This window comes from Ostrea edulis, chromosome 2 (genome assembly GCF_947568905.1).
Source record: "Ostrea edulis chromosome 2, xbOstEdul1.1, whole genome shotgun sequence".
In the NCBI taxonomy this organism is placed as follows: domain Eukaryota; kingdom Metazoa; phylum Mollusca; class Bivalvia; order Ostreida; family Ostreidae; genus Ostrea; species Ostrea edulis.
In genome coordinates this window covers 25,347,620-25,371,782 of record NC_079165.1, presented here as the reverse complement: position 1 = coordinate 25,371,782, position 24,163 = coordinate 25,347,620, and the positions used below count along the sequence as shown (strand labels likewise).

General features: G+C 35.1%; 2 protein-coding genes across 2 annotated transcripts in view; both read right to left on the bottom strand.

Annotated features, from left to right (window-relative positions):
• Positions 1 to 2,176: 2,176 nt before the first annotated feature.
• LOC125679826 (uncharacterized) lies at positions 2,177 to 8,588 on the bottom strand. Its single transcript, XM_048919286.2, has 3 exons — positions 8,039 to 8,588; positions 6,870 to 7,030; positions 2,177 to 2,300 (listed from the first exon to the last, which is right to left on the bottom strand). Exons 1-3 carry the CDS (start codon positions 8,151 to 8,153, stop codon positions 2,268 to 2,270), a joined length of 309 nt encoding a protein of 102 aa, XP_048775243.1. The 5' UTR covers positions 8,154 to 8,588; the 3' UTR covers positions 2,177 to 2,267.
• Positions 8,589 to 19,084: 10,496 nt separating this feature from the next.
• The window catches only part of LOC125679046 (uncharacterized), a 53,655-nt gene continuing 48,576 nt past the window's right edge, over positions 19,085 to 24,163 (bottom strand). Inside the window, exons 2-5 of the transcript XR_008800576.1 lie at positions 22,775 to 22,842; positions 22,604 to 22,632; positions 22,016 to 22,073; positions 19,085 to 20,908 (exon numbers count right to left, since the gene is read on the bottom strand). The gene's annotated coding sequence lies outside the window, so the exon portion shown is untranslated. The remainder of the gene's footprint in view (positions 20,909 to 22,015; positions 22,074 to 22,603; positions 22,633 to 22,774; positions 22,843 to 24,163) is intronic.

Below are 24,163 nucleotides of genomic sequence, written 5' to 3'. Positions count from 1 at the left end.
CAGAATATCACGCCGAATGATGGTCTATACCCACAATGCAGTTCGGAATTATTCTTATTGGCTGCTGATGAAATTCTTATCCAATGAAATGGCTGTCTTATTTTTAGAAATGATCGGTGTGTCTAAAACTCGTAGATGATAGGAAAAACGGTGAAACACCGGTGAACTTTACGATCACAATCGACAATATGAATGGTAATAGTGCTAGGAAAATAACTTATATAAGCACAATAATCAACGTCAAATATTATTCGCACCGCGGTTTGAAAAGCATTTGTTATTAATATTATACTCATACATGTATGTCAAAATCATTAATTGTTATTGTTTATGCTAAACCGAGGAACTTAGTGCAATTCTATCTACATTTTGTTGAAATTATACATATTGATAAACATTGCAAAATCGACCTATTTCGATTTTCTTCAAGTTTTCCTATCAAATAAAATTGTTCAACACAAATGTTTAGATATTTGTTCCCCTAGGGGGAATGAAGGAAAACTGATTTGATGATTGCTTATTATACTAATATTTAAATATTTATACAAATCGTTTTATATTTATAGTATTTGTTTTATCAAAAATAGCACTCGTACCTTGTTGCAGAAGTCACCATGTGCGCCATTTGTAAACTGTTTTGAGTTCCGGTGACCCGTAACATTTTATGAAATCGATTCTGATTGGTCGATCGGAATCAATAAACGCCAATGGTCGTTAAAATGTATCGATTCACTGATTCTATTATTCACTGAAGTATAATTAGGCTGCTTTCGGTCATTTATCAGGAATCTGTCCGGCAGAACACCCCTCACAGGTACTGATCAAGCAGCTCTTTCTTATAGTCTGCAACTTTCACTTTTGTTTATTTCTTGGGGGGGGGGGTGTCAATTGACTCTTCAACCCATTCGTATTTTAAAAGTATTTCTCAGGTGTTATTTCTTTTTCCAAATCAATTTCCTATCATCAACACCACCCCGTGGGGGATCCGGATTAGAATAGGTCCTCGGTACCCCTTGTTTGTCGTAAGAGGCGAATAGGTCCTTAGGATGAGACCGCAAAAAAAACGAGGTCCCGTGGCACGATAAAGATCCCTCCCTGCTCAAAGGCCGTAAGCGCCGAGCAAAGGCCTAAATTTTGCAGCCCTTCACCGGCAAAGGTGACGTCTCCATATGAGTGAGAGATTCTCTCGAGGGACGTTAAACAATATACAATTAAAGCTTACAATAAAAATCCACTCATTATTCATTTTCTTTTATTAGAGTTCATTATTTAATCTAAATTTTTTTAGTCAACATAAACAGATTCACAGAAGTCAGTTGATTTACATGTACAGCTAATAAGTTAATTGCTGGTCTCAGTGTATGACTTGTAATTTATGATTTGTAAATCATTATTTGTTCATCTTTGACAATTTCTCAATACTTTAATAAATTTTCTTCAGAAAAATTGTGACGCGCAGCATACAACTTGCCTGCTCATGCTTGTTTATCAAGTTCTTAGCAATTATATAAAACGTATTTTATAAACATAAATATTTGAGACATCCCCCCCCCCCCCAAGTGTCATAAAACCGAGAAAGTATCAATGTATATCGAGATTGGGGAAATACCGCCAGGACCATTACACGAAACTCGATCGTCACCACTGTATACTTGAAAATCTTTGAGGCAAGTGGACTTTTCATGTTTTTAAAACGCATTTCTTTGGGGATACGTGCAGTCTGACGTGTTTAATACCGATTGTTAGGCCGTTCTTGGCTCACTGATTTTGACTGCGTATGGCTCCGTTTACTTGATCAGGATATAGGGCTCACGGTGGGTGTTACCGGTCAACAGGGGATGATTACCCCTTCTAGGCACCTGATCCCACCTCTGGTGTGTCCAGGGGCCGTGTTTGCTCACCTATCTATTTTGTATTGCTTATAGGAGTTATGAGATTGATCACTGTTCGTTATCTTCACCTTTCATGCAGCTGTTTTCATTTTATATTCGAAAATATTAAAGCCAAGTGATATCTATAATGCTACCGTATTATACATGTATTCAGTATTTATTCGGCTACGTATAAATAATATCAGTTCTACTCTGGGATAATTCAACATAAAACCGGAATATGATATAAACTATGGACTCTGTATATAGATGGACAAAACACAAACATATTCAGGTTACGATATTTATTCTCATTGTCGCCAAGTAACTTAAAACAACTCTGAAATGTTTTATGTGCTGTACGCATATATTTTCGTACAAACACCATTCGGATGTTTATTTTCCTGGCATCTCTGGATCAAACACAATCTGAAACGAAAAGTTTAGTATGAGTAGTGGGCGACAGCCGTGTATGATAAGTGTCTACAATAAATATAATATCCGACGGAAGACGGACTCTGTCAGGAACAATAGACAACTTCAATCACATGTACTAGGTACTAGTGACACAAAATTCATATCGATAGTGACATAATAGAGAGGTATGTATTCAAAATGACAAAAAACAAATAATCCTTTAGAAATATACACCCCCCTGTGGCAATATTAAAAAGAATACACTTCGAATATAGAATATCGGTAATGATCGTGAAAAACGGGACTACGTGTACAAGTTTGATGGCTATCAGACAAAAGCCTCCAAAGATAAAAAGAAGTATTGTTTTATATCCAGAGTGAATTTATTTACGAAAGTGAGAGATATAGAAATGCAAATGTCCTAATTCTCTTGCATCCAAACCATATTAATACAGGTATTCGACGATTTATAATAAATGATGTTAATTTGGGTAGTTAGTGGCTCCGGTCAAAATGGCTGTTATAAGTGAAAGTGCCGACGGTTTTACAATTTTCAGAACTATTCCTCAGACATTCTGTTTAGTGGTACAGCGGCAAGGCCCAGCTGAAATTCGACAACAAATGATGGCCATGTTTAAAAATTCATCTATGCATGAAGTATACGGAATATCGGGGTGATCTTTGTTAGTGATATAGCTTAATCAATTAGTTAATTATGTGTGATTATATTAGAACACTGAATAGAATTTTATATCATTGGTTTATTGTTTCGCCCAAATCAGCAGAAAAGTTTGATTCATGAATCATTGTAATCCTGTCAGTAATTCGTTAACTCCGATGTGCATTGACCTCAGAAGTCACTAGTTCAGAAAAAAGCAAAAGAGAGGCAATGAGCACGTGTCAGATTTGTAAACAATTTAACATGTCAATTTTATAGAAAATTCACTATCAATATTTCATTTGAGTGGCATATTTGCTTTTAATTATTACTTTCTTACACCTAATACTCCCGTAGGGATCCGGGTTAGAGCAGGTCCTCATCACCCCTTGCTTGTCGTCATAGGCGACTAAATGGGGTGGTCCTTCAGACCAGACCCCCGTGTCAAACCAGGTGTGGCACGATAAAGATCCCTCCTTGCTCAAAGGCCGAGTATACGCCTAGATTTTGCAGCGCTTCATCGGCAATGGTGACGTCTCCATATGAGTGACACATTCTCGAGTGGCAAGTTAAACAATATACAATCAATCAATGCAAGGTGAAGATAACGAACAGTGATCAATCTCATAACTCCTACAAGCAATACAAAATAGATAGTTGGGCAAACTAACACTTACAGTACTTTTTGTCATTCATGAATTGATGTAATATTTTAAAACAAACGAAACGCATACTAATTGCTCACGCGAGTTTCCGTCTTTGTATATGACCTCGGTTCCAGCAACCAGATTATGTTCGGCAATCATCGCTCCCATGTCCGTGTATACGACGTAATGGCGGTATATACAAAACGCTTATTGTAGGTATGCTCTCAAACAATATTCCCTTGTTGATTTTTCTTCAGATCTTGGGATTATATTAGTCATACTGGTAGGTGATATTTGGTGCATAATTTGATAGTTGAAAAAATACCGCCAGTTACAGCTTGTTTTGATTGACCGAATATTGTTTAACGTCCCTCTCGAGAATATTTCACTCATTTCGGGACGTCACCATTTCCGGTGAAGGGCTGTAAAATCTAAGCCTGTGCTCGGTGCTTATGCCTTTTGGCCAAGGAAGAATCTTTATCGTGCCACACCTGCTCCGACACGATGCCTTGTTTGTTTGCGGTCTCATATTAAGGTCCGCCCCATTTAGTCGCCTATAAAACAAGCAAGGGGTACTAATGACCTATTTTACACTGTAATCCGGATCCCCACAATCTTGTGAAGAACGACTCTTAATGGCCTAACAATTGGTATGAAACACGCCAGACAGCATTTGATCTAATTACAGGTTGTGTATGTAAATTTGATCGTTATAACAATAATAATTTAAGATTTGCGAAATGCTGACTTTAAACGAGACTGTTGAGACCCCTGTAACATCATCTTGTTTGTCAGTAACCTGTCTTTATTTAAAAACTGAAGATACGAAGAATGTGCATCGAATCAGATGAGACATATATATGTAGGTGATGATGGAATATTGCAACATGCATTTGGGAAGTAGACATTTTAAAAGTCAGCATAAATTTTACGAGCCCACAATTTGGTCCACGGACTCTCTTTGTTTACCAACTACCGGTTAAAGCAAATAAAAGAAGAGAAATGGTTTCTTTTAGGATTTTTTTTTTTATATTGTAATGATTGATTTTCAAGTCCTATTGTTCGTTCATACACAATCTCTTTGTCGCTTTCATTCTCACTCATACTGTATAATGATTTTCACTGGCCTTTTTGTTTATAGTCATCAATATTTTTGTGGCGTCGGAATTTCTTTCTCTCCTCCATAACCTTAGGATCTCATGGGGATCCGGGTTAGAATAGTCCTCAGTACCCCTTGATTGTCGTAAGAGGCAACTACAGGCAGGGGCGGATCCAGGATTTGCGGTTACGGGGTGCCACTTTATGAGGCTGGGGGCTGCCTTGAGGCCCAGGGCAAAGCCCTGGTGGAGTCCTAAGGGGCAAAGCTCCTGGATTTTACAGATTTTATAGGGTTTAAAATGCAAGGTGAAGATAACGAACAGTGATCAATCTCATAACTCCTATAAGGAATACAAAATAGATAGTTGGGCAAACACGGACCCCTGGACACACCAGAGGTGATCAGGTGCCTAGGAGGAGTAAGCATCCCCTGTTGAGCGGTCACACCCGCCGTGAGCCCTATATCCTGATCAGGTAAACGGAGTTATCTGCAGTCAAAATCAGTGTGCCAAGAACGGTTTAATAATCGGTATGAAACACGTCAGACAGCATTTGACCCAATGCGAGGTTGTACTGACGAAGTAGATCGTTATAACAACCATAGAATTTGAGAAATGCTGACGTCAATCGAGACTGTTGAAATCCCTGTACTATGAACTTGTTTGTCAGTAGCTTACCTCGATTTAAACACTGACTATACGCAGAACAAGTTCTTGCATATCGAATCAGTTGACTCCTATTTATTCATTTGTACTATTTTGTATCATTTTTAATGAAGTGAAATTAATAAAATGACGCAAATTTTAAGGGATTTTGAAAAAGAGTTCTTCCAATAAAGTAATTCTAGAAATCAAAAGACTGTCATTTATTTCTCCGAGAGTGGACGAAATATTGCTTCTTTTATCGTTTAGAAAATTTTTCTAAACAAGATACCACGATTTACTTAAAATTTGAAAATTTTAGGGGGTGGCCCCCCTTAAATCCGCCACTGACATGGGGCGGTTCTTCGGATGAGATCGAAGAAACCGAGGTCCCGTGTCACAGCAGGTGTGGTACGATAAATATCCCTCCTTGGTCAATGGCCATAAGCGCCGTGAACTCCACATCCTGGTCAAGTAAACGGAGCGATCCGTAGTCAAAATCAGCGTGCCAAGAATGGCCTAACAATCGGCATGAAACAATTCAGACAGCATTTGACTCAATGATAAGTTGTATTGGCATAGATCGTTATAACGATAGAATTTCAGTATTCAGATAGATAATCTGATCGAAGATCGGGGGCATATTGGTTTTGTCCTGTCTGTCATTCTGTCTGAAACTTTAACCTTGAACTGTAAGTAATAGAGCTTTGATATTACACATGAGCATTCCTTGTAACAAGACCTATCGATTGATGCAAGGTGAAGATAACGAACAGTGATCAATCTCATAACTCCTACAAGCAATACAAAATGGATAGTTGGGCAAACACGGACCCCTGGACACACCAGAGGTGGGATCAGGTGCCCAGGAGGAGCAAGCATCCCCTGTTGACAGGTCACACCTGCCGTGAGCCCTGTATCCTTTATTCAACAGTTTTGACCCTATGACTTTGACCTTGGAGTATGACCAACTTTTTGAAATCTTTAACCTTGTTAATAACTTTTGAACAGTAAGTGATAAAGCTTTGATATTTCACATAAGTATTCCTTGTGACAAGACCTCCCGTGGGTACTAAATCTTGACCTTGACCTTATTTTTATAAAATTGGCATTGGTCATAAGTTCTAAATGGTAAATATTAGAGCTTTCATATTGTATATGAGCATTTCTTGTGACAAGATCTTTCTACTGGTACCAAGATATTTGTCCTTGTGACCTTGGTCATTATCGGGGGCATATGTGTTGCACAAACGCATATTGTTTCTTGTATATAGCGGAGTTTCTTGTATTCAGACAATGAGGTGTCTTTTTCGGGTTTTATCATTTTCCATGGTGGTATTTCAGTATGAGCTGCATGTTTTACAATGTCTGAAGGTAAGTTAGAATCATATACAGTGTATGTATATTTTAACCTATTGATAATATATGTTTTTAACATCCATGATAAGTAAATTACGAACAATAATGAGCTCAAAGTCAAATTGTTAAAAATATCTAAGAACTTCAAAGGTGTATTACTGACGTGGTACTCAAATACCTGTGGATGGATGGCGATATTTGGTGAAAAACAGCAATCGCAAGCCATCTTCCTGTTTGGAACATCTAAGTCATCTGCTCCACAGCGTCCAGCGTTTGATAACATCGTGCAGTTAGATTCTCCAAATTTTCTGTGTGTGCATATTTCAACAATGCAACCATCTATTGAGACACAAAACACCAGATACAAAATTTTCTGTAATTTTTAAAACTAATTCTCATTACAAAATAAACCCTAAATATATTTGCAAGTAGCCGACAACGCTGGGTGACGGCACTCAGTATAAACTTTGTTCACAGTGTTTCTATATCGTCTTATATAATGACACCTCTGTAACCCGACACCGGTGTAATTATATCGTCTTATATAATGACACCTCTGTAACCCGACACCGGTGTAATCATAGTCTTAAATAATGACACCTCTGTAACCCGACACCGGTGTAATTATATCGTGTTATATAATGACACCTCTGTAACCCGACACCGGTGTAATTATATCGTATTATATAATGACGCCTCTGTAACCCGACACCGGTGTAATTATATCGTGTTATATAATTACACCTCTGTAACCCGACACCGTTGTAATTATATCGTGTTATATAATGACACCTCTGTAACCCGACACCGGTGTAATTATAGTCTTATATAATGACACCTCTGTAACCCGACACCGGTGTAATATCGTGTTATATAATGACACCTCTGTAACTCGACACCTGTGTACTGCGTTTCATTCCCATTGATTTGTTTTTCTTATTCCTTGTGCTGTGTAATTTAATATCGGAACATGTCGGATAATGTGTCAACAAAAGAAAAGTCCAATTATATTAATTCTCCCTCAGTTTGTTCGCCCGAATATAAAACAATTCCACTTTAATGATGACAAAAGACATGTATATAGGAATGCTGTTCGCTGGAACATTTGTCATTGTCACATTCTATAACCAAAATCAAACAGCGTCATCTGCATACAGAAAACCTTCAATATTTTTTTCTCAAAAATATGGTATAGTAACACACATTCAACACTCTACAAGTTCCAGCGAGCGGTAGAATGTTCGAAACAGCACGGACTTACTATTTATACCACCTGACCACGTGACAACATAACCCACGAACAAAACTCATCCAAGCGTAATGTTAATGCACACCTTGTATACGTACTTAATGTCTCTAGTTTTTCGTTCAACTTGAAGTCCCCAACCGTACAGGGAGGTGCTGGAAATGCTTGGGAGACTTTGTAAAACACGAAAACAATGGCCAGCAGTGCGATCTTCATCTAAGAGAGAAAATGTAGTTTAAAGAATAATAACCTTGATTTGAAAGCAATGGGATACATTTTTCACAATGATGTACGAGTTATTTCCCCCTGAATACATAGGACGTGCAGCACATTGCGGTCCTCAATTGATTATGACATTTAAGGAAGAGATGCAATTTTTGTTATTTCTGATTGTAATTGATTGCCAGTAGTCAAAGGAATTATGGTTCCCCCTTTCAGAGGCGTCATGAGAAAAGGGCCCTTATCTTTCGACGTCACAATTCACAGAAAACGACGTCAAAGTTCGTGAACTTGAAACGTCAAAATCGCGGCAACGTAAAAAAAAATATGTTTGTTGGTTGCATTTGCTTACATTCTGGATGCATTAATTATATAAATAATCACATGGCAGTTCCAACATAGACTCTGTATATGTCCGAGAAGAATTCTAGTTAGATATTACGTGCCATTAATTGTACTGAACGGGTACAAATACTTGTGTTTGTTAATACATATGCAGTCTAGTAAATACGTACGGGTTTCCAAATAAAAATGTTATACACCACGCTTTGTTAATATGCTGAGTCGTACCGATATTTGTTAATTACGCCAGTTACAAAACACGGACAAGTCACGGACGCACGGAAATAGAAAAAATTGTACAAATCACGGATTCATTTTGCACGTTCGAAGTCACAAATCAATAGCATATTCTATATTTAAAAAAATGAACGGAAATTTTTATCATCTGTGCAAAATGAATCCGTGATTTGTACTATTTTTATCTATTTCCGTGCATCCGTCACTGTCCGTGTTTTGTCAACCTCCTGTTAATTATCGTAGTACATATTGTTCCTAGTTTTGATGCACCTTTAATTTTAGATTAAATATATACAAACTGAATAAATGCGACGCGTGAACAGCGAATATTCATACACAACCGCTACATGTATTTCATTTTATTACTACATGTCCGGTGGTTACGCTGCCATATTGTGAAACATTGCATCTATATCTTTAGTGCAAATTATGATGCAAACAAAACAACAAATAGTAAGGTGGGGCTGTCAACAATTTATGTTTTCCTTACATTAAAATCGCCCGTCTCAGATCTAATGTTTGTCTAAAATGTAAATTTTACTCGATGCCGTGTGTTGGTCACTGTCTCAAAGGAGGAGAAACGAAATTTCTCAAGGTACAGTCATATACAAAAGTAAAAACTTCACGCGCTTCAAAAAACATTCAAATTACCACATCATATGTGACTGCTGTATTTCAGTTTGATTTTTTTTATTCACATGATTTTATTTTTAACTTTGGGAAAACGGTTTCTAAGTATTACAAACGATCTATTGCAAAATAACGGAATGCATTTTTGTTTTCAATTTAAGATATAATTCCATGGGTATGAAGTTCTAAATATTGAAATATTTCTGCATCTCGACACGCAGTTTACTATGAATGTGTAAACCTCACTAGAGAGAATAATAGCACGTATACGTGCGCGCCCTCCGATGCCTCTTGCTCAAAACAACTGTCTCGGGTTCATTAAACCTTGAATTTCTCCCCAAAATTCTAGATAAGAGGGACCCTCTAGTTCACAACACCAAGAAAAATTACCTTTTCGGGGCATTTATGGAAGGGGCGGTAAAAATAGTAAAATCACTACCTTATTCATGAAGACTATAAGATCGGCGTTGGTGGTTCAAATGCCGTCCCATTGCCCTAACACTGTTTTATTCATGGTACATCATACAGATGTCATATCCATTCGCAATAGTTGTGCAGGTTAAATAATACAAGTATATACTTTCTCTGTAATTAATTGATAAACACATTTTGTGTTGGATAGCGCTCTTTTGTATCAAGTCTGATTCTTTTATTTTCTTAGATCAGAATAAAAATTGCTACATTATGCCTTACTTTTGTTGGTGCATTTCGGTCGGACCATACAAAGATTTCATCTGCCTGACCACATAAAAAATCTAGCAGATACTGGATTCTCGTACATTTATTGGTATCTCTCAACGACAGTAGTTTTAATGCTTTATTTGGTTAAAATATAGTTTACATTTGCGATAAACAATGGTTTTCTTCAATCTAATTAAAATCAGATCCTACAATACGCTCACAATATCGCTACAATACGCAGCGTATACGGCGCGGATCTAAGAAGTCTGATTTTAATTAGATTGTGGTTTTCTTTCAAACCTGGTAAGAACAGTGTAAAGTGAAATGCACGCGCGTAGTCATCGCTCACAAAACGTTGCTGTAGTGGAACTGGAATACACAAATTTTTGTAATCTGTCGGGTATTTCAAAGTGTGCTATTTCGAAATTTTCACTTTCTTTCCGGTGTATGACGAAAAGCTAATTACATTGTGTCGAAACAGAGCTGTTGATATATTTAACAGGAGACTACCGCGGGTTTTAGCTAAAGGTGAGATAACTATATATCTGATTAAATACAAAATGAACTTATATTATCATGAATCAAATTCATAAGACAAAAATACATGTACCGTCAGGCAAGATCGTTTGTAAAAGACTCAGTCAAAGATGTACCGTGTCTCGCAGTGGCGGGTCTAGAGGGGGGGGGGGGGTTACGGGGATTGCACCCCCCCCTTTGTATTCGCTAAATTAAAGAGAGAGAGTGAGAGAGATAGAGAGAGAGGAGAGGAGAGAATGACTATAGAGTTATTTATTTTTTATATAGTTTGTATCTGTAATATTTCATTTTATTTAAAAAAAACCCACCGAATTACTGGGAGTAAATCGGAATGCATTTTAAAACAGGATTCGTTTTAAAATCAAGAGTGACAGATCTACGTCTGATAATTATACAATAACATTAATCCAAATTTGAATTAAGAAATACAAATTGATAGCATCCCTGTTAAGTTGTCGTTTAATTATATTAACGTACGTTATAGCAACTCTCATTTCAGTGGCGGATTTAAGGGGGGCGCAGCCCCCCCCCCCCTCCCTCCTAAAATTTTCAAATTTAAGGTAAATCGTGATATCTTGTTTAGACAAATGTACTAAACGATAAAAGAAGCAATAATTTCTTCCACTCCCGGAGAAATGAATGACAAAATCTTTTTGCTTTCTTGAATTACTTCATTGGGAGAACTTAATTTTTTCCAAAAACCCTTAAAATTTGCGTCATTTTACTAATTTCACCTGATTAAGAATGATAGAAAATAGTAAAAATGACTTAAATAGGAGACATATTTTAAGCCCTATAAAATCTGTAAAATCCAGGAGCTTTCGGGGGCTTCGGCCCTGGGCCCCCCACCCTGGACCCACTGGGGGCCTCAAGGCGGCCCCCAAACCCCCTGCCTCATAAAGTGGCGCCCTCGTAACAGCAATTCCTGGATCCGCCCCTGCATTTCCTCTTCACCCCCTTTGAAATTTTTTTTTAGATCCGCGCCTGTCTCGCTCTGCCTGAGGAATGAATGATCGCCGACAAGTAATGTCACTGAACTATATTTATTCATTTACTATTTAACCTTAAATTTATTCATTCATTTATGTATATTTGTGTTTAAAGTGAGTTCTAAACACATAAGTAGAATTATTGCGTAAATGTGACCTTAATCTGGAATGGTAAAATTGATGCTACGTCTTTCCGTGCGAATTCACCGGTATTCAGGTCGTTGGAAATTAAAATATTACCATTTCTATATAATGTTTCTTTTTCCCCACAATATAAGATCAAATATTTGTGTTTGAAATGAATACATGACAGTAATTGGAATTCATTTCATGGACACGCAATATAATCAGCATAATATTTGACGTATGATGTTACAATTTTTTTTACTTTGACGTTTCTAATATTTTTACAGATGTGTCCCAAAAATTGTCATTAAAACGTTAAATAACGTGATATCAGCATAAATTTGGTATTTTTGTGAACAGAAAATGATACATAATAAAATTCTAGGAAAAACTAAAATTGTGAAATTTTGACCGTAAGGGCCCTTTTCTCATGACGCCAGTCATATATATATATATATATATATATATATATATATATATAGTGGACTTTGGCGGCAAACTGACAACTCAACTGTATGACAAACGGGATGATTTCAGCTTCTCCATCGTCAACTTCCCATATTTATGTAGCAATATTCCATTATCACCTGCATATGGTGTTTATATATCTCAACTGATTCGATATGCAAGAGCTTGTTCTGCGTATAGTCAGTTTATTTAAATCGAGGTAAGCTACTGACAAACAAGTTGATAGTATAGGGGTTTCAACAGACTTTTACTTATAATGCAGTAAATATGAAAGATTGGTGACTTTTACTGATAATGCAGTAAATATGAAAGATTCGTGACTTTTACTGATAATGAAGTAAATAATGAAAGATTCGTGACTTTTACTGATAATGCAGTAAATGTAAGGTGAAGATAACGAACAGTGATCAATCTCATAACTCCCACAAGCAATACAAAATAGATAGTTGGGCAAACACGGACCCCTGGACACACCAGAGGTGGGATCAGGTGCCTAGGAGGAGTAAGCATCCCCTGTTGACCGGTCACACCCGCCGTGAGCCCCATATCCTGATCAGGTAAACGGAGTTATCCGCAGTCAAAATCAGTGTGCCAAGAACGGCTTAACAATCGGTATGAAACACGTCAGACAGCATTTGACCCAATGCGAGGTTGTATTGACGAACTAGATCGTTATAACGACCATAGAATTTGCGAAATGCAGACTTCAATCGAGACCGTTGAAACCCCTGTACCATCAACTTGCAGTAAAGATGAAAGATTCGTGACTTTTACTAAAAATGCAGTAAATATGAAGAAACAGTCACTATCGATATTAAAAGTATAAGGTTTGATGAGCCACCGAGATCGGAAATCATATCCGGGCCTCCCTGTTGCAAAGCGAGCGCCCTAACCACCAGGCTACACTTATGGTAAAATTTTGATTTACTAAAATGACCGAAAGTTTCGCCTATTTTAGGGGGAAAACAAAATAATCCATAAAGGTTTATTTTCTATAGCAAAACCTGTTTATCATCTGTATTAAAAACAGTTTTACATTGCACCAAGCTAAAACATTAATACGATATTATAAATGAAAAACGTTGATTTTCCATAGTAAATACTTTTAAGGTAAGCACTTTAAAATAGTAGAATTATTTAAACAATAGTTGCCTATTATTATTGTACAGTAGACAATATGATTTTCGGTAGTAAAAACTTTAACACTATAGTTGACTGTGAAGTGAAAACATTGGCTATATATTAATATATAAATATTGCATGTAGTTGAGGGTAACATTGAAAATTTTCACCCCGAAAAAACCATTGTCAACCGAGGCGTAGCCGAGGTTGACAATGGTTTCTCAAGGGGTGAAAATTTCAATGTTACCCTCAACTACATGCAATATTTGTTTTATTATACTGAATGTTATGTAAACAGGAAAGCAGAAAAACATACGTCTGTTGACATTTGATCAATCACTGTCATGCGATATTTCGTATATCGATGCGGATATTTCCATTTTTTACAAACGCTCAAATGACGTCGTCTAACAATCTACGGCGAACCGTACGCGCATAAATTTGACGCATGTGATAATTTTTTATAATATCACCCGTTGTCAAGTACTGTTACCCGTTGCTGGATACTATCACCCTGGGGCGCGTGTTTTATGTTCTCAGAGGATAACAATATATAAATATTGCATGTATTTGAGGGTAACATTGAAAATTTTCACCCCGAGGAAACCATTGTCAACCGAGGCGTAGCCGAGGTTGACAATGGTTTCTCGAGGGGTGAAAATTTCAATGTTACCCTCAAATACATGCAATATTTGTTTTATTATACTGAATGTTATGTAAACTGGAAAGCAGAAAAACTTACGTCTGTTGACATTTGATCAATCACTGTCGTGCGATATTTCGTATTTCGATGCGGGTACTCGCGTTTATTACAAACGCTCAAACGACGTCGTCTAGCAATCTACGGCGAACCGTACGCGCATAAATTTGACGCATGTGATAATTTTTTTATAATATCACCCGTTGTCAAGTACTGTTACCCGTTGCTAGATACTATCACCCTGGGTCGCGTGTTTTCTGTTTTTAGAGGGTAACAATATGTTTTTTCAAATGCTTCTCGACCAATCAGGTTTGAGTATTTTACATGAAAGTATAATAAATTTATAATAGCAAGATTGGTGGCATCCTACTAATATCTACTCACCGTCATATGTTATTTTCCGCGGTAGCATTCTACTAATATCTACTTACCGTCATATGTTATTTTCCGCGGTAGCATTCTACTAATATCTACTTACCGTCATATGTTATTTTCCGTGGTAGCATCCTACTAATATCTACTCACCGTCATATGTTATTTTCCGTGGTAGCATCCTACTAATATCTACTCACCGTCATATGTTATTTTTCGCGGTAGCATCCTACTAATATCTACTTACCGTCATATGTTATTTTCCGCGGTAGCATCCTACTAATATCTACTCACCGTCATATGTTATTTTCCGCGGTAGCATCCTACTAATATCTACTTACCGTCATATGTTATTTTCCGCGGTAGCATCCTACTAATATCTACTCACCGTCATATGTTATTTTCCGCATGAACCTGGACTGAACTAGGACCGCCATATTTATAGGAAGAAGAACCACACAGCTGTTTCAGACTTGTGACAGATATACACAAAACACAATAGCAAAGGTCCTCTTCTTTGTTTACTGAGATAAAATAAGGATTTTCTGCCTTAACGACCTTAATACTCCAGTGATTATTGTTTATATACTGCACAGTAGAGTTGAACAATCTTATTTCTTATACGATTTAGGCTTTACGGTAAACTTATTCAATTTATAGCGGTCTACAAAATTCATCGAGGGTCTTGATGTTTTCTGAATCAATCTCATCAGTGTAAAGAACTTCAATTTCACGCTTAGAATTTACACAACATAAAATTATGGCTTTCTAGTTACGAAAAAACCGTCGTACATATTTCGAGTGTAGGCTAATTATGAGTTCATATTTTCTACGTTTGTTGGAAAAGGTATCATGGCCATAACTGTGATATTAATGTTGTATCTACGTAGGATATATGGTTTTTGTTGTAAATTTACGTAGTTTGCAAGCTGAAAGTTTCTATCGGCATGACAAGATATTGCTCCCATTGATCCAATCCACACACACACACACACACACACATATATATATATATATATTATAGGATTAAACATTCTTTTCGAAGAATTTATCGATGTGTAAACTCCGGACATTTACTCACAAACTGAATAAAAGTGTGAGGCACTTTTATGTTAAGTTTGTGAGTAAAATGGCCGGAGTTTACACATCGATAAATTCTTCAAAAAGAATGTTTGATTCTTATAATTCCAATTCATTCACTTCATTAACAATTGCAAAAATTTGAATAGTTTCGCCGCACTATGTTATTTGTTTTCAGGCGTGAATGAATACATCGCGTTTTCGGATTTATTGATGTATAAACACTTGTTCAGCTTTATTTTTGTCCAATCAAAACACTTGTAATAAATAACATTGGAATTATATATATATATATATATATATATATATATATATATATATATATAATTTAGATCTTGTATATAAATACATGACATTGTATTATAATAATTTAAGTTATATTGAAATATCACTTTCTCGTCGACTTTAGACCTGCCTGTTAAAAATCACGTGCATTCACGAAGTTTTATCAGTGTGTCGCCGAAATATGGCTTTAAGAACTAATAAACTTTGTCATTGACAAAGCACTGCTAGATGAGATAAGTGTTATGATTTATGGACATCCACATTGAACTCTAGTTGAAGGATGTGTATCCATTATAATGATGACGGAAGTATTAAATCATTTTCTAAGTAAACCAGTTTGATCACGATATCTAGTGATCAACGGAGTATTCCTCTCTGCTTTATAAATAAAAATAACCAACAACGTTGAAGCTTCTAAGAATTTGTGTATATGTATCAATGAGGCTATTTTTATACGCCCGTATTAAGAATTTGTGTATATGTATCAATGAGGCTATTTTTATACGCCCGTATTAAGAATTTGTGTATATGTATCAATGAGGCTATTTTTATACGCCCGTATTAAGAATTTGTGTATATGTATCAATGAGGCTATTTTTATACGCCCGTATTAAGAATTTGTGTATATGTATCAATGAGGCTATTTTTATACGCCCGTATTAAGAATTTGTGTATATGTACCAATGAGGCTATTTTTATACGCCCGTATTAAGAATTTGTGTATATGTACCAATGAGGCTATTTTTATACGCCCGTATTAAGAATTTGTGTATATGTATCAATGAGGCTATTTTTATACGCCCGTATTAAGAATTTGTGTATATGTATCAATGAGGCTATTTTTATACGCCCGTATTAAGAATTTGTGTATATGTATCAATGAGGCTATTTTTATACGCGACGTACAGTGTATTATGGTACAGTGATGTACATCTGTTCGCGGTTTTCTATTTTTAATTTCTTTGTCTCTTCTCAAGCTGAAACTTGCTATGTAGCTTCTATGTAGGTCACCCTAGATCATATTGCAATTTTGATCCAATTCAACTTCTCTTACAGGCGTTTTGTCCCTTTATTTGAGCATTCATTTCAACCTCTCTTACAGGCGTTTTGTCCCTTTATTTGAGCATTCATTTCAACTTCTCTTACAGGAGTTTTGTCCCTTTATTTGAGCATTCATTTCAACTTATCTTGCAGGCGTTTTGTCCGTTTATTTGAGCATTCATTTCAACCTCTCTTACAGGCGTTTTGTCCCTTTATTTGAGCATTCATTTCAACTTCTCTTACAGGAGTTTTGTCCCTTTATTTGAGCATTCATTTCAACTTCTCTTACAGGCGTTTTGTCCCTTTATTTGAGCATTCATTTCAACCTCTCTTACAGGCGTTTTGTCCCTTTATTTGAGCATTCATTTCAACTTCTCTTACAGGAGTTTTGTCCCTTTATTTGAGCATTCATTTCAACGTCTCTTACAGGAGTTTTGTTCCTTTATTTGAGCATTCATTTCAACTTCTCTGACAGGCGTTTTGTCCCTTTATTTGAGCATTCATTTCAACCTCTCTTACAGGCGTTTTGCCCCTTTATTTGAGCATTCATTTCAACATCTCTGACAGGCGTTTTGTCCCTTTATTTGAGCATTCATTTCAACCTCTCTTACACGCGTTTTGTCCCTTTATTTGAGCATTCATTTCAACTTCTCTTACAGGAGTTTTGTCCCTTTATTTGAGCATTCATTTCAACTTCTCTTACAGGCGTTTTGTCCCTTTATTTGAGCATTCATTTCAACTTCTCTTACAGGCGTTTTGTCCCTTTATTTGAGCATTCATTTCAACTTCTCTTACAGGAGTTTTGTCCCTTTATTTGAGCATTTAATGTTATATGTAGGGTACAGAATTTGTCCGCCCAAGTCCTCCTACAATTATCACGTGAGGATCTTATTTTATTTAAGTTGTTAAACTTGGAGGAAATATTATAATGTGAGTACATGGTTTGTCCTTTTAATTCCTTTCGCAGTTTTAAAACTAGGACCTTTGTTAACAACTTTGAAGATGTGCAAAGTGCAAGGATGTTGATTTTCACCAATGTTTGATTATCTTTGATGTTTAAATTATTTATAGATTGTTGATCTTTGTCAGGGAAATATTTTACACACAGAACTCTTGGTTTGTCTATCTACGTCCTGTCACAGTTTTTAAGCTATAAACTTTTCTCCATATGACACAAAGAATGTCACAGCCGGAAGGTGGCTGATACTTCCAAAGTTCTACAAATCATGGCTTAAGAAAAAGCACCCTACATAGAGCTTTGTACGGACGTTTCCGGTACTTTTGTTTGACAGATTCACGAAATTTGATGTCCATGAAAAGGATAAAATCAATGACAGTAGGTCCTCGTCATTGTGTTTCATGAATTTAGTTACACAAGAAATGTTAAAGGATTATGTGCTGTTATGTTTATTTTGTAGAGACCGACATGAATTTAGTTACACAAGAAATGTTAACGGATTATGTGCTGTTATGTTTATTTTGTAGAGACCGACATGAATTTAGTTACACAAGAAATGTTAAAGGATTATGTGCTGTTATGTTTATTTTGTAGAGACCGACATGAATTTAGTTACACAAGAAATGTTAAAGGATTATGTGCTGTTATGTTTATTTTGTAGAGACCGACATGAATTTAGTTACACAAGAAATGTTAGAGGATTATGTGCTGTTATGTTTATTTTGTAGAGACCGACATGTAATTTATCTTGTAAATCCCCTCCTATTGCATAATTTAGGTCACAAACCAATCGTATTTGGATACTTGGATAATATGTCTATAGGACGCTCAATATATATAATTTACAGGAAATCCTGCTGAGCAATCTCCGGGAATAGTCAACGATGAAACTGGCAAACTCAGTAATATGTGACATGTGGATTTAATAGACATGACATTTGATCGATTGAAATCGAGTTTTATGTTAGAGAAATAAGGATCTTTTATGAATAAGTGGATACAAAATATTTTTTTTACATATTATGTACTCGTCTCTGTAATGTAAAACTTATACGGTACCAATTTTGATGCACCAGATGCGCATTTCGACGAATTATGTCTTCGGTGATGCTGAACCGAAATGTTTGAAATCCGAAGAATCATGCAGAAGGTGGCATACTGATAATCTTGCATTTTAACGAAAATTTCCACAACTCTTCGTTACAATGATATATAATAACATACAAAGTAAAAATTCTGTGCGACAACGGTTGCTATGGAAAATTAAATATTTGGGTTTCCATAGCAACCAGCGTATAGTGAATTGCAAAGTGAGCAAAACCACACTTTTTAAAATTTGTATATGGAAGAAAATAAAACGTTTCAAAATATAGTGACAATTTATTTGGGAGAGGCAAGGGTTACCTCAAAATAAAAATATACAATAATAATCAAATACCGTTATATGGTGCATGTAGAGGATATTGGGATAGGCGTGGTTTTAATATCTATCAAATTTCTGTAAATTTGACAATTTTAAGGTATTTTAAATACATATTACTAAAATTATCGGAAAAATGCCAAATTCTGGTGCATAATTTCAAAACAATGAATATTGAGCGTACTCAAAACAAAAATCAAAAGAGACGGAAACACACAGTAATGGTTGCTAGGCAACTCTTTTGGACCCATTTGTAACACACCAAAACATGAATATTTACAATGTATGAATTGAAATGATAATATTCACTAAAAATAAACACAATTCATAATGTTCCACAATACTTAAGTGAAATTTCGAACCCATTGAAGACTTTAGACTTAACTATATCACCATTGCAATCAATTTTCCTTAGCAACAAATATAAAATTTCAAATTGTAGCATTCAGTTGCAATGAAGTGAGAATATAATACAATTATACCAACATATAGCTTTCTACAGATATGTCAGGCCTATTGAAGACATCACATATAACCACATCTCCATAGCAACCAATTTTCCCTCCTAGCAACAAACATAAAATTTCAAATTGTACTATTTAAATTCACTGAAGTGAGAATTTAATGTAAATAAATCACAATAAAATTCTCTACTGACATGCTGAGCCCACTGAAAACATCAGATTTAACCATGTTTCCATAACAAATGTTCCCTAGCAACACACCTAAGATTTCAATTCGTATTAAACAATTGCACAGAAATGAGAGTACAATACAACAATATCACCATATAATTCTCTATTGACATGCATTCTATGTCTAAGTCTTTGGAATTATTTTACATTCATGTTAAAAATTGTAATTTACAATACATACCCACAATTTCACTTTGTAAAATGACCAGATCTACATGTAAATAAACATGTATCCAAGCTGTTCCCAAAACTACATGTATATAAAACTATTATAACTACATGTTTACAGCTTTATTCTCTTTTACAGTATCTATGGAAACCAATTTTACCTTAGCAAAATGCATTAAAATGAATGTATTAGCATTTTATAATAAATTCCTGTCAAGAATCATCATACACATAATATGTAATATAAAAAACAACAAAAAAACATATTGATCAAAATTCTGATGTGCTAATATCAATTGTAAGTAAGTACTACAAGCAAACACATGAAAATAAATTGCTTCTCGGGATTTCTGACAGTGGATTCCTTGTAGAGCTGAACTACCAATGCATCATTTTGTGGTGATAGCAATGGTCTGGACACTTGCAGAGGTGTCAATAATTCAATATATATCAGTCTGATTAAAATCAGATCCCATAATGATATGATAATGAATATGGGGTCCGATTTAAATCAGACTGATTACAGTTTATAAAATCATGGTCATAAAAATATACTTCAAAACATACCAGTAATATACACAGAAGTAAAAAGAACCCAGCTGCTACATTGTATTTCCTTTAAAAGATATGAATGGAATTCAACCACTATGGTCCAACAGTGAGCATTATTTCATAAGAAAATATATATATATGGTAAATACCATCTTTTGTATGTGCTTCATATATGATAAAAAGGTACATATCCTCTCGCTAGAATTAGCATGTTCTCATTCACAAGTTGCCAAACTTTCTTTGACTGAGTGGGCGCGAGGTAGTCGAGAACTTCTTGTACAGCTGTTGAGACCTTCCTTTTCAAAGAATGTAAATTTCGAGGATTCAGATCACCCACATTCTTCCTGATCTGGAATTGGATGGGACCAATAAAGCGCTTCATTGATATCTGATAAGGGGTCCCGGTCAATATCAATGATATCTGATAAGGGGTCCCGGTCAATATCAATGATATCTGATAAAGGGTCCCGGTCAATATCAATGATATCTGATAAGGGGTCCCGGTCAATATCAATGTCAATGATATCTGATAAGGAGTCCCGGTCTATATCAATGATATCTGATAAAGGGTCCCGGTCAATATCAATGTCAATGATATCTGATAAGGGATCCCGGTCAATATCAATGTCAATGATATCTGATAAGGGGTCCCGGTCAATATCAATGTCATTGATATCTGATAAGGGGTCCCGGTCAATATCATTTTCATCACTCCATGATGATACACAAATATATAACAATGAAAAAATACAGAGCTTCTTCATAATTCATTAACTTCAGAAGCAAATAAAATTTAATGTTTTAAAGCTCACGGGGTCTAAATTATAATATTTCAACATGGGACAATGCTGTTACACATTTTTCATATAAATGACATTCATTTAGCTAATTTTACAATCATGTTTATAAACTGAATATGTAAGTTTATTTAAGAAGATGAGGTACATGTACCTTAAAGTGCACTACATGTCACAGAACAATACTGTTGAATTTCTACTTCACAAACTATCAGAAACATTTTCCCTATATATCTGTATGTAAATCTTTGATCCCCTATTGTGGTCCCATCCTACCCCTGGGGGCCATGATTTTTAAAAACTTGAATCTGCATTATGTCAGGAAGCTTCCATATAAATTTCAGCTCTTCTGGCTCAGTGGTTCTTGAGAAGAAGTTATTTAAATTACCTCACCCTATTTTTGCATTTTTGTGATATCTCCCCTTTGAAGGGGGCAAGGCCCTTCATTTGAACAAATTTGAAAGCCCTTCACCCAAGTATGCTTTTGGCCAAGTTTGGTTGAAATTAGCCAAGCGGTTCTGAAGAAGAAGTCGACAAATGTGAAGTTTAAAGACGACAGACAACAGGCGATCAGAAAAGCTCACTTGAGCTTTCAGCTCTGGTGAGCTAAAAATGTCTAATGTACAATATTATAAAGAAAAAGAATTATTTCTTTATACCTGACAGCTCTCTAAAATCAGACTGTGTCACTGACAGTGATGACTGTACATGTACAATCTGGGGGAAAGAAAATATTCTTGTGTATTCAAGACCATGCAATCCATCTCAATCATTTTGAATAACTGATGTATAAATTGGCAAATTCAAAAGTACATACATGATCAAATTCTGCATGTCTATAAATTCCACATGCTTTTAAAATACCTTTTTTAAATTATGAACTTTAATTCTCATAATGAAACATCATTAGAAAGTCAGTTTGCATAATTAGTAAAATATTGACCCCTCCCTCATATCAATTGTGTGTTCTTTATCTTTATGTAAAACTTATACGGTACCAATTTTGATGCACCAGATGCGCATTTCGACAAATAATGTCTCTTCAGTGATGCTCAACCGAAATGTTTGAAATCCAAAATAACTATGAAGTTTTAGAGCTAAATATAGCCAAAAACAGCGTGCCAAAAAAGTGGAGCCAAATTCGTCCAAGGATAAGAGCTATGCATGAGGGAGATTTATATCATAGATAGAAGTAAAAAAAGAAATACATGTAACTATGCTGACTATTTCAATTTCAGATTACTCACTGTATTCCATCTGCAATTTCTTTTGTTCACTGTTAAATATACAGGTATGAAAACATATAGCATATATAAGTAATTACAAATAGTGGAATTAGAGTCCTACAATCCATTAATGAACTGTAAATACATGTGTAATACCTTATGAAGTAGGATTGGAATAAAACTTTGGCATACCTGATTAGGGTCATCATTAAAACTGTTCAAGACCTTTGAAATGTGAGGTTTACAAATCTTGCATACGGCTAGAAAAAGAAAATTGTCAAACTTAGATACATTATAACATACATACATAATGCCCACCTTATAAAGCAGTTTTGCAAATTTGCATGCTAACTTAGATAAACAGACATTACATTTCCCCCGCCAATATTAAAAATATAACACAAATTGGGCCAACATGAAATATTGTATGTGTACTGTTTTCGTTTTTCCCAACCATACCTACTTTTTCCCCTGCTTGAATTCTTTAGCTTTTTTGACAATATATATAAATAAAAAATAAATCTGTAATTGTGGAAGTGGAATTTTTTTTTCCTTTTCGCGTTTGAGTTTCTCTGATTTACATTTTGACTACTATTGATCTTCAAAATGTTTGAAAAGTAATTGTAATGTATATAGACATGTATTGTGTGTGAAAAACTAATATTTCAAATAAAATGTTTCAATAAAATCTAAAATGTTTTACCTACATACTAGTACCTAATTTTATGGAGAGTGAAATAGGAAACAAACTTATTTTTCTTTTCTTTTAGCCTTATAGTGATTTTAGAAAATTAGAATTGTTATTATGTACTTCATCAATTACCAATTTTCCTCCATAATTTAGTCTATCAAAATAATAACATATTTTCTAAACAAAGAAAAGATATTCACGGGAGCTATTGGACATGCATGTATTCACTAATTTAATTGACGAATTTTATTAAAGGTCAAAATGGTGTAAATCATAAATCTGACACGTTGAAAAGTTTCATTTCCATAAGAGAGTAAAGTTATCAATAAAAAAAAATCTTACTAACTAAAAAATAGATTTTTAAAAATAGAAAAATCTAGATACCTAAAATAAATACAATAATTTGATTTATAAAGTAATATTGAAATTTTAATTCAGGACATTGAGCTCTCAGAAATTATATCTAAAGGAAGTTTACTGGTATCATGGTTAAGAATGGCAATTTAATAAAACATGTTAATAGGTGATAACCATAGTAGACCTTTTAAAGATTCTCAAAATACACATTCAGTGAAAAATAGAAAACGACAGAAAATAGCAAAGACAATACATCACAGATGGGCTTGATTAAACTAATTCAAACTACATGTAATACATGGAAACACATCACAAATAGGCTAAATGAAACATGGAAACAAAAGCAACAGGCCTCAACACATTTAATTATCTAAATAAATCATTGTTTTCTTATTACACAGTTTTCTAGAACATTTAGACCATATAGCAAAATATTGATTATCTAACCAGGCAATGGACATCAAAACACCCTGCATTCATTTTAAAAGTAAGGGACCGGTCAATATTTATTGGGGGTTAGTACCAGTTCATTC